The sequence below is a fragment of the Ylistrum balloti genome, unplaced genomic scaffold (genome assembly GCF_031769215.1).
Source record: "Ylistrum balloti isolate Yb309-2 unplaced genomic scaffold, AGI_CSIRO_Ybal_v1 Utg370292, whole genome shotgun sequence".
In the NCBI taxonomy this organism is placed as follows: Eukaryota; Metazoa; Mollusca; class Bivalvia; order Pectinida; family Pectinidae; genus Ylistrum; species Ylistrum balloti.
In genome coordinates this window covers 226,187-238,086 of record NW_026782221.1, presented here as the reverse complement: position 1 = coordinate 238,086, position 11,900 = coordinate 226,187, and the positions used below count along the sequence as shown (strand labels likewise).

The 11,900-nt window shown below is 35.5% G+C and overlaps 2 protein-coding genes across 2 annotated transcripts; one reads left to right on the top strand and one right to left on the bottom strand.

Moving 5' to 3' along the window:
- Positions 1 to 1,023: 1,023 nt before the first annotated feature.
- Positions 1,024 to 2,523, bottom strand: LOC132553043 (ribitol 5-phosphate transferase FKRP-like). The gene has a single exon (XM_060217248.1). It carries the CDS (start codon positions 2,521 to 2,523, stop codon positions 1,024 to 1,026), a length of 1,500 nt encoding a protein of 499 aa, XP_060073231.1.
- Positions 2,524 to 3,000: 477 nt separating this feature from the next.
- Positions 3,001 to 10,166, top strand: LOC132553026 (polyamine-modulated factor 1-like). The gene is made up of 5 exons (XM_060217230.1): positions 3,001 to 3,074; positions 4,997 to 5,102; positions 5,450 to 5,550; positions 5,724 to 5,922; positions 8,659 to 10,166. Exons 1-5 carry the CDS (start codon positions 3,016 to 3,018, stop codon positions 8,731 to 8,733), a joined length of 540 nt encoding a protein of 179 aa, XP_060073213.1. The 5' UTR covers positions 3,001 to 3,015; the 3' UTR covers positions 8,734 to 10,166.
- Positions 10,167 to 11,900: the final 1,734 nt, after the last annotated feature.

Genomic DNA, 11,900 nt, shown 5'->3' with positions numbered 1-11,900 from the left:
AAGTATAAAACTGTCTAATCATGTTTCAGACATGCACCAATACAAAAACAAACCAAAAAAAAAAATGTGTTTATGAAACACTGCCCCAAGATGTACAAAACTTCTGGAGTGGAACATAAAAAATGTACTGTGTAAGACATATGCTAATTGCATACACCCTTTGTGAAACACTTGTCTTCACCGAGATCTGAATTCACCCTTCCACACAAAATATGCTTGTATACTCAGATAATGAGGGAAACATTGCAAATTTTCAATATGTGCACCCGCAGCAATGAACAGAAACTGTGAATTATCGGAAATTTTCTAAGTTCAAGGGGTGTACCTCTGTCAAATATTAAAGCCTATCTCCTAACAGTGATACAGTTAAGGCCAATGTTTTAAGTTTTTCAATTATATGTCAAAGGTCACAGTCATGGTCAAAATTATATGAAAGCCCTACCTCTTACATTGCAATAGTTATGGGCCAAGTTAATGTTGACAAAAGACAAACAGTGCTCACAAAAAAAAAAATATGTCCCTGATCTTTCAATGCAAGGCATGAAATGATTCAGGATAAATAATTATTTTAGCAAGGTATTACATTCCAAGTCAGAGAAAGATTTAGAAAGTTAATCGCAAGACTGCTAATTTAAACTATCGTAAGACTTTATTCAATTTTTTTTCACTACACTCTATATATTTCTTAAAACTGGTATCTCATCTCATCCTGCATGTGACCATCGTATTTTCAATTAAGCTAAAGTTACTATATATGTATGCAGTTTTGTATATATTCCTAAATCAAAAATATACCTATTGATACAAACATAGGTTACATGTATCTGTTGATTGCAGAGTACACCACATACCATCAATATGTTAAAAAAGCAGGAGTTGTATCATGGAGTCAGATTAAAATTTATAAATTGTACAATATCTCACTTACATCTAAAACAAAAAAACGTTGTAAATATTATGCCCTATTCACAAGGATTAACATCACAACTTCACATGTACATTTATCATAAAGAAAATATTGATTTAGCCACCAACCACAATTTCTGAGTTGGGAAACCTTGGTGTTTCTATAACCCCTTTTCCAAACTTATATTCTAAAAATTGTCTGATATTATTCGGTGCAGAAACATTCATTCCAATGAACTCCACTTTCGTAAGTGGTTTCAGATAATTTTCCGGAAATTCTGTATCCTGTCTATGAGTTTTTAACCACGTTCTTTTTGTCATTATTCCAGACTTTGGATAAAAAGGGAATATATCTACATGATTTCGATTAACAGTACTGTAATGGACTCTAAAAAATTCTCCTTCAGTTGCCTTTTCCCAGTGGAATCCTGCTTCATCAGTAAAACTGTTTCTCTTTGTCAATGTTACAAACTGGTCACATTTGTCTAGGTCTTCTTTATAAACACCGATGTCAACATCATAGTCCCATGGAATGATGTCCTTGTGTCTTACTGCTCCCAATAAGCTGCCCCCTTCTAGCCAGTAACGAGCAGAACATTTATTCAACATATTAAAAACATGTCTGGCTGTTTCTCTTATTGCTTCTAAACAACAAGGTGGAGTCCATTTTCCTCTATATAAAAAATCAGGCATATCGTTGATGACTGTTCCAAAGCATCTCTCTGTATCTTTTGTGCATCCATAATAAAACTCTTTTTGTTTATCATAAGATACCTTTTTAATTTCAAATTTTCTCATAGTATTTTCAAGTCTTAATTCTTCCATATGTTTATGTTTCCATTCACTTCGGAAATCTTTAAATATGGTTGTTGGCATAAAAACATTGCCTGAAAATACCCCTGTTTTCCATCTCCTCAGTGTCAATTGCATATACAATGAGACGTACAGTGGACGTTCGAATGGACTTGTCAATTCAAAAAGGTCATGAGTCAACATTAACAGTGCATGGTTGCCTTGCACATAGTCACACATTCCTTCACCTCCGACAAAGTTAGTGAAATCAACAGACCATGATCTTAAGTGCACATCCATTCCAGGACAGTTGAGCTTTTCATAACCAACTGGGATGGCTAAAGCTTTTATAAACTTTCTCGTTTTCATGTTTTTGACAGCATGGAGTAAATGTTTGGACCTTGTTATGTTAGTGCCATCAGGAACGAACAGTGTGTATGGGGTTACAATCAATCTTTTGATGACATCTGTAGGATTGGTTAACATTGGCTGCAGTTGCAGATTCACAAAGTGCACCGTTTGGCTGAAGTTTAACTTCAGTGGTGGGTAAGGAATGTTATCTGAGATTACAATCACGGTCATATATGGTGATATCAGTTTAAAACTGTTTACCGTTTCATGTACACGGTTTTCGAAATCTTCGAATTCTCTAATGACAACTGTTACTTCCCTTGCGAGAACAAGATGTTGGGCATCTTCTCTGTGATAGTGTGAAGCACCGTCAGCAGATAACACGTATTGGTCAACAGAGAAAAGATTGTGCGCATACATCAGGTACAAAAATATCACCAAATTGATCACCAGCACAACCATAAGACATTTCATGTACTGTAAGCTACCAATTTTCAAAAACCGTTTTCGTGTGAAGAAACTGAACTCAGCATAAGATTTGAAACCATGTTTTTTGTTTCCTCTCTTTTGGGATTCTTTGTAGATGGACGCTGACATCTTGGTTAATACAAAATTAAGACTACCTAACTAAAACGACACGATATATTTTGATAATGTATTATATTTATTTATCATTCTTACTCAGGAGTAAATTATTCTATTGTATACAATCAGTGGTTGCTCGGCTCTAGTTTCGTCGATATAAATGTAATTCTTCATAACCCATTCCAACATAGTTTCGTTTCCAACTGGAAATTAAAGATCAGGATCGCGAAAGTGCTTACTTCAAACCGTAGGCGACAAACTTCAAACGAACTAGGAGCAGTGGGAAATTTTGAACGTCTCCGCGGGAAGATCATGGCAGACGAAAGTGAGTCCATGGAGACAACGAATGATGAATCCCAGAAGCCCGAACCAATAGGAAGAATGCAGATTCTTGACAAGGCTTTGGCACAAGCCAGGAAAAAGATAATTTCATCTGCAAAGTATGTCACCGTCCTCCACACCAACAATGTAGCGCTGCTGTTTTTGGTGATGAAAATATGTAATTGATTTCGTGTATTGTTTTGATTACCATAGGCTAAGCTTGTGGCATCGAACAAGAGCATGATAGTCCGAAATGCCTGCGAATGTTAACATCTGAAATATGCATTCGTTTAGACAGTTCATATCATGATTTTTCACTTTTGTAATTGGATATTTGATTGATCAATGTTATTGTCGAAACTCGAAGGCTTTAAGGTTCGACAATAACATAGATACTAAATATCTAATTTCAAGGGTTAAAAATCACGATATGAAACGTCTAAGCGGATGCACGTTTTATATAGGGACTAATTGGGTAAATTTCAGTCAGAGACATATATCAGTGTGGGATTTTGTGATGAAAAATTACACCACAAGTACATAGATTTCGTTTATCGTTTTGACTATATACAAAAATGTAGTTGAATCACACATAGGGACTTGTTTAAATGAGTTACAGTGTGAAAGAACAGAAGTATAACATTCCTGCACTAATTGTGTAGACAGAAATTGAACCCTGGCCTCCAAGGAGATATTATCCATAGCTCTACCAACTGAACCAAAGAAGCATAATGTGTCAGCTGAGTGACAGGGGCTGTATTTAACACTATGTACAAGCCATGCTGATCTGCTCATTTTACTGTGTAACTAATTACCTGACATTGGTAAGAGATGAAGGAGGGGAGGGAGGTATTTGAATACACACAAGTGTATTTAATGTGTCATGTGTCTTCTTACCCTCCGATCTTAGTCAATATGTAACTTACGACCACGGCCAGAGTAACCAATTGTTCACTTATGAAATAACGTCAGACTTAGCTATACTTTCAAATCTAATTTTCCTTTCTGATGAGACTTGACTTAGGTTTTGAGACCTGTATTTGTATTTGCAGGACTGTGTGTATATATGCCTGAATTTATATAGTGTTGGAGATCTGGTTTGTCTGCAATGCAGGCCACTGTGCAATCACAGGCACATCTAACAATACTTCAATTCAAAACTAGAACACTTATACACTAGCTTGTTATTACATGTAATATAAATGAACAAAGCTAGATTGTTTCCTGTAGTTTTGAACTTTTTAAGATTTTTGTTACATGCCCTTTTGGTTCAGTATGAAAATCATTTAGCCAAATCTTGCTAGAAATTTTAATTTTGAGTACCGTACATATATATTGCAAAGTATAGATAATTCTCTTCCTCTCTTGCTAGTTATTGTCAATTATGTATTACATTTTGTAACAAATGACAGGGCTCTCACACCCCATTTTGGGACTGGGGCCAGGGGCCCTTAGAATCGGGGAAAATAGCGGCGTTTTCCTTAGAATTGGGAAAACTTGGGGTCTAAATTAGGAAAAAAGATAATATTTTGCATTGGGAATGGGGCCGAATATCGGTACCAAATCTGGCAGATCGAGAGCCCTGAATGAAATTCAGAAACATATTGTACTTTACAGGGTTTTCCATAAGAGCCAGTCGCCGGCCAATTTGACTGGCTACTTTGATCATTTGGACGCCTACACCAATCCAGTTCCATAATAATGTTACGTACATGACTACACGTACACGGCAGACCAGCCTCCTACTTTCACTACACAGCCTACTACTAACAAAATTATGGAAAACCCTGACTCTAGATCTACATAGTCAGAGAGAGAAGAAATGATGATTATATTGGAACCTTTACCCACAAAGAAATATCACATTGAAGTGTAGAATGAGCTCAGCTACATGTACTGTTGTTTTCAACAGTTGAATTTCACTGAAGACAAGATACATGTATATATCTGTATGATTGTATAGAAATATTACAGACTGTTTAATAAGAAAATTATTTTAAAAGTGGATCATGTAATAATTTTTTCCCTTTACTTATTTTAGACTACAGTTATTTCAAAAACATCTTCGCCCTATTCACAAGAAGAATCCTGAAGTCCTCAAAAAGATACATGGGCAGCTCACAAAGCAACTAGACAGTCACATCAGTGTGAGTCATTTTAAAACAAAATTTAAAATGTAAGCTTGATTGTTCTGCTCCAATAACCCAAAAGACAGGTGTTCATGTTGCTATTTTATGACTTGTGATTTTTTGGTAATGGAAAATAAAAGCTGGTGCACATAGGTATGATAATAGTTTCAAAAATGGTAGCATGATCAGTGAAAATAATTTGTTTTGAAAATTGTTTTCTTGAAATTGCATGAAGTGAACCAATTATAAGGTAAATGTCATATGCATTGGTTCAACTCTTACATATACTGGTATATAGAATATACAATATTTTACACAAACATATGATTGTTTTTTGAGCTGTTATTGTACTTATCTGTTTGAAGGAGGAAGTGATGTTGATGTTTGCAGAAGAACAGATGGAAAAAATACTTAATGACTTGGATGGAATAATCGAGAGTCAGAAAGACAACGAAAAGGAAGCATGGTGAGAATTTAAATATTAGAAAGATATATATACATATACAAATGAACATGTATGTAGGTAAAAATGTAGAAAAAATGAATTTGGATGTTATACATGGAATTGTATTAAAGAACATTGGAATCATAATTTTTATGATAGCATCTGAAAAATTGTAATAATTGTGCTTGTGTTAGGCGGCCATCAGGTGACCCCCAACGAGACAGTCACGTGTACAATATCTCTGTCAAAGTGAAAGAGAAAGCACAGCTTGAACATGTCATCAGTCAGCTGGAGCAACAGAACACCCTGCTTAGGGAGCACGTGGCTCTGCGACAGAAAAAGCTTCTTGGCACTAAACGAACAGTGGATACAGGAATCAGCAAGTGGAGAGAGGTCAGTTGCAGTGTTTTGGTATTGGTATATGATGAGATTTTTTAATGTCAGTGCTACATTCATACTTATATACAGCAACTATACCATTAATTAAACTTTAAAAAGAAACTAAAAAACAAATCAGCAGAAAAGCTTCAGTCTTGTAGTTTTAACGGCTACATAAATAGATGTAGCTAGATACCAGAAAACCACAAAATGATTCGCTCCAAATGATACCACACAATGCATGGAGTATTCATTTAGTAAAGCAAACAAGTCTAATCCATTTTATTGCTACCAATTCTGTATAAAATGAAAAATTACTCTCCAAAATGAAAACCGTTGAAAAGAGATATTCTTTTTAGCCTTTGTAATTTATTTGTAGTAATTACATACACACACAATCAGATAGGGTCCTTGGGTGTGAATAGTTACTGTTTAGTCACACACATTCAGATAGGGTCCTTGGGTGTGAATAGTTAGTGTTTAGTCACACACAATCAGATAGGGTCCTTGGGTGTGAATTGTTACTGTTTAGTCACACACAATCAGATAGGGTCCTTGGGTGTGAATAGTTAGTGTTTAGTCACACACAATCAGATAGGGTCCTTGGGTGTGAATTGTTACTGTTTAGTCACACACAATCAGATAGGGTCCTTGGGTGTGAATAGTTACTGTTTAGTCACACACAATCAGATAGGGTCCTTGGGTGTGAATAGTTACTGTTTAGTCACACACAATCAGATAGGGTCCTTGGGTGTGAATAGTTACTGTTTAGTCACACACAATCAGATAGGGTCCTTGGGTGTGAATAGTTACTGTTTAGTCACACACATTCAGATAGGGTCCTTGGGTGTGAATAGTTAGTGTTTAGTCACACACAATCAGATAGGGTCCTTGGGTGTGAATAGTTACTGTTTAGTCACACACAATCAGATAGGGTCCTTGGGTGTGAATAGTTACTGTTTAGTCACACACAATCAGATAGGGTCCTTGGGTGTGAATTGTTACTGTTTAGTCACACACAATCAGATAGGGTCCTTGGGTGTGAATAGTTAGTGTTTAGTCACACACAATCAGATAGGGTCCTTGGGTGTGAATAGTTACTGTTTAGTCACACACAATCAGATAGGGTCCTTGGGTGTGAATAGTTACTGTTTAGTCACACACAATCAGATAGGGTCCTTGGGTGTGAATAGTTACTGTTTAGTCACACACAATCAGATAGGGTCCTTGGGTGTGAATAGTTACTGTTTAGTCACACACAATCAGATAGGGTCCTTGGGTGTGAATAGTTACTGTTTAGTCACACACATTCAGATAGGGTCCTTGGGTGTGAATAGTTAGTGTTTAGTCACACACAATCAGATAGGGTCCTTGGGTGTGAATAGTTACTGTTTAGTCACACACAATCAGATAGGGTCCTTGGGTGTGAATAGTTACTGTTTAGTCACACACAATCAGATAGGGTCCTTGGGTGTGAATTGTTACTGTTTAGTCACACACAATCAGATAGGGTCCTTGGGTGTGAATAGTTAGTGTTTAGTCACACACAATCAGATAGGGTCCTTGGGTGTGAATAGTTACTGTTTAGTCACACACAATCAGATAGGGTCCTTGGGTGTGACTTGTTACTGTTTAGTCACACACAATCAGATAGGGTCCTTGGGTGTGAATAGTTACTGTTTAGTCACACACAATCAGATAGGGTCCTTGGGTGTGAATTGTTACTGTTTAGTCACACACAATCAGATAGGGTCCTTGGGTGTGAATAGTTACTGTTTAGTCACACACATTCAGATAGGGTCCTTGGGTGTGAATAGTTAGTGTTTAGTCACACACAATCAGATAGGGTCCTTGGGTGTGAATTGTTACTGTTTAGTCACACACAATCAGATAGGGTCCTTGGGTGTGAATAGTTACTGTTTAGTCACACACAATCAGATAGGGTCCTTGGGTGTGAATAGTTACTGTTTAGTCACACACAATCAGATAGGGTGTGAATGGTTAGTGTTTAGTCACACACAATCAGATAGGGTCCTTGGGTGTGAATAGTTACTGTTTAGTCACACACAATCAGATAGGGTCCTTGGGTGTGAATAGTTAGTGTTTAGTCACACACAATCAGATAGGGTCCTTGGGTGTGAATAGTTAGTGTTTAGTCACACACAATCAGATAGGGTCCTTGGGTGTGAATAGTTACTGTTTAGTCACACACAATCAGATAGGGTCCTTGGGTGTGAATAGTTAGTGTTTAGTCACACACAATCAGATAGGGTCCTTGGGTGTGAATAGTTACTGTTTAGTCACACACATTCAGATAGGGTCCTTGGATGTGAATAGTTACTGTTTAGTCACACACAATCAGATAGGGTGTGAATAGTTAGTGTTTAGTCTATGTGTTCATCCTATAAATATATGCAAAGATTTCTCATGAACACCTAAACAGATTTAGTTTATATTCAAAATGAAGTATCAAAGAATTAGCAATGCATGGTCAATGGTCACATGTACCTACTTTGAAAAATGAAATAAAAAACTTTAGAAAAACGTAAAAATATGTCCTGAATCTCTTGATAAAAAAAGAGATAAAAATAACTCCATATCAAGTTTTACATCTGATTTAGTCAGTCAAATTTAAGGAACCAATACAATTTATGAAAACAAGCTTAATGATCATGACTGAATGAAAGGTATACTTATTATCTATGTGAACTGTGACTCACAAGTTTAAAAAAGTGTTTATTTTTACTGTAGATTAATGAAGCAGCAAAAAGCATTCCGACTAAGGACCTGGAACAATTTGTACAGAAGTATGGAAAAATTGTGTGACCTACCTGACCTTTAATCTGTTTCGGATCTGTCGTGGATTACTATGCCTATGACATGTAGACTGGAGAAGAATAGTTTCAGTGGCTTCTGGTTCTTGGTCATTGCAGTGAGAAGTTTTGAAAGTTTAACATCATCATACAGCTACTTGTTACTACCTCACAAGGTAATAACTTAAAGTAGCTTTTGTAAGTGAAAAGGAAACAAATGTTAAGATGTCTTTAAATATCTATAGTAAGACTGTAGCTTGGAGATCTTTATATGTGATTTGATAAATGCCTTAAAAGAAATTTTCAGATATTTTTTGGGGACATACTTTGTTCACTACACATGTTAAATCTTATGAAATTTTTCATTCTAAGCTTGCCTTAATTTTGAATGGGGAAACTGCCTTTTTTCAACTGTAAAAAAAGTTCCCAAAACAACTTGAATACATTTTTATACAGGAGGAGAGTAGTGAATTATTATGTTGATTGTAAAGCAATATGAGATAGCGTTCAGATTGATGTGCTGGATACTTGATTCACTTTATAAAAACTATGTATGAGGAGCAAAACGATGATATATGTCAACTTACGTATTCTACTTCAATGGTTTGTCCAGATTATATCATAATCTTTCATCTGAAACTGAGAAATTGTGTATTGTTACATTTTACGATGAGAGAGTAAATCCTTTAATCAAAAGTTTATTCTGTCACTTTTCCTGTACTTAACATTAAATAGCCTTATATTTTGTGTTAGTCCCTCTTTAAATTATAAAGTCTTGTGTATAATGAGTAATTGCTTTGTATACCCATGCTATTAATATGAAAGTGACAATGTAGTCAACTTATGAATTTGAAAGCAGCTCTGTATTGAAAAGATATCACTCCAAATGAAAATTTATATGATCAGTGATAAAATTTGTAGACGATGTTCACTGTGGCCAGTTTTGATAGAAGGAAAAGTCAACAACAAATAACATTTAACTTATCTGCCCAGATATATGATGACACAGCATGTTTACTTTAACTTGAAATTGTATAAAAGGATGCTTTATACACATGTATGACAGGTTTGTGAAGTTCATGGCTCCAGACAACTGCTAACTGGTGACATATGGAGAAATTTAACACATTGCAGCGGCCAAGAAATATAACAGTATATGTATAACATAAATCACTCTCTTGTGCCTATGATTGAGATGTTGCAGGAGTCACTATTTATGGAGTACTGTTCAGGCATAGGACAGAAGTGAGATGATCATGATCAGAGCATGATTCTTTCATGCGTATACATATGAATGTAAAAAACACTATATTGTATATATACAAATGTAACATAAAAAAGTACATAATGTTTGTAACACTGCCATATAACCATTTGGTTATGTCAATTATAGATACGTGAAGGTGTACATATGTACACATATTATTGATACTTGTTAAAGGACTGACAGGCCCTTAAACAGGTATTGATTGTTATGTTAGATTATTAAAAATCTCATGACATTTTTACAATTGATGATGTGTTGTTAATTATCCTAAATGTAGACAAGTAGTATTCACTATGTAGTGATACACACACAAATAAGACTAGCAATGGCAATCCAAATATGGAATCATATGGATGATTGAATACTTTGTTGGAAATACAAACCTGTCATCTACCATTTATCAACTGGAATGTGAGACTGTATAGAATAACTGTTAAGGAAATCATTTTTCATTTTCACTCGGGATTTATTATCACGCATGTGCAGTCTTAAGATTTAAGTATTTGAAAAGTCTGTCGTATATTTATTGATGAGAAGTAGAAAGAAAGCATCTTCTGTATCATTGACTACAACCACCATATAAACCTTGGTCAATTCAAGTAAGTAATGTCACTGTTTATATAAGACATACTAACAATCATCTTTTACTTCGTATCACAAGAGGTAATACATAAAGGATATTCCCCAAGATATATGAAATCATGATGTTGACCATGAAACTTTCTCATAGTTTTGATCAACATCCATTTCCTTATATGCCTGTCCGTCAGGTATTGCATCTTTCTCGGAAAGGAGATATTGGTAACAAGCCCATGGATATCGGATCAACTGGAGCAAAGGATTTTTTTCATCACGACACCCCATTGTATTAAAACAAAAAAACAGAGGAAAGTTATTTATTTAATGATGTAACGTTACAAACGTCACCATTGATTCACGACTCAATAAGTCAAAATGTCACAATTGATTCATGAATCAATAAGTCAAAATGTCACCATTGATTCACGACTCAATTAGTCAAAATGTCACCATTGATTCACGACTCAATAAGTCAAAATGTCCCCATTGATTCACAACTCAATAAGTCAAAATTTCACCATTGATTCACGACTCAAAAAGTCATGTCACATTGATTCACGATGCAACAAGCCAAAATGTCCCCATTGATTTATGACTCAATAAGTCAAAATGTCCCCATTGATTCACGACTCAATAAGTCAAAATGTCACCATTGATTCACGACTCAATAAGTCAAAATGTCCCCATTGATTCACGACTCAATAAGTCAAAATGTCACCATTGATTCACGACTTAAGCCAAAATGTCCCCATTGATTCATGTCTCAATAAGTCAAAATGTCACCATTGATTCACTACTCAATGAGTCAAAATGTCCCCATTGATTCACGACTCAATAAGTCAAAATGTCACCATTGATTCACGACTCAACAAGCCAAAATGTCCCCATTGATTCACGACTCAATAAGTCAAAATGTCACCATTGATTCACGACTCAATAAGTCAAAATGTCCCCATTGATTCACGACTCAATAAGTCAAAATGTCACCATTGATTCACGACTTAAGCCAAAATGTCACCATTGATTCACTACTCAATAAGACAAAATGTCCCCATTGATTCACGACTCAATAAGTCAAAATGTCACCATTGATTCACGACTTAACAAGTCAAAATGTCACCATTGATTCATGTCTCAATAAGTCATAATGTCACATTGATTCACGACTCAATAAGTCAAAATGTCCCCATTGATTCACGACTCAAAAAGTCATAATGTCACATTGATTCACGACTCAACAAGCCAAAATGTCACCATTGATTCACGACTCAATAAGTCAAAATGTCCCCATTGATTCACGACTCAATAAGCCAAAATGTCCCCATTGATTAACG

What these genes read in the sequence shown, in the direction of transcription:
- LOC132553026 (XM_060217230.1), top strand. Translation starts at nt 3,016, where the DNA reads ATGCAGATTCTTGACAAGGCTTTGGCACAAGCCAGGAAAAAGATAATT. An exon ending in AAGATAATTTCATCTGCAAA is followed by an intron (nt 3,075 to 4,996) that starts GTATGTCACCGT and finishes TACTTATTTTAG; the next exon opens with ACTACAGTTATTTCAAAAAC. An exon ending in GAATCAGCAAGTGGAGAGAG is followed by an intron (nt 5,923 to 8,658) that starts GTCAGTTGCAGT and finishes TTTTTACTGTAG; the next exon opens with ATTAATGAAGCAGCAAAAAG.
- LOC132553043 (XM_060217248.1), bottom strand. Translation starts at nt 2,523, where the DNA reads ATGAAATGTCTTATGGTTGTGCTGGTGATCAATTTGGTGATATTTTTG.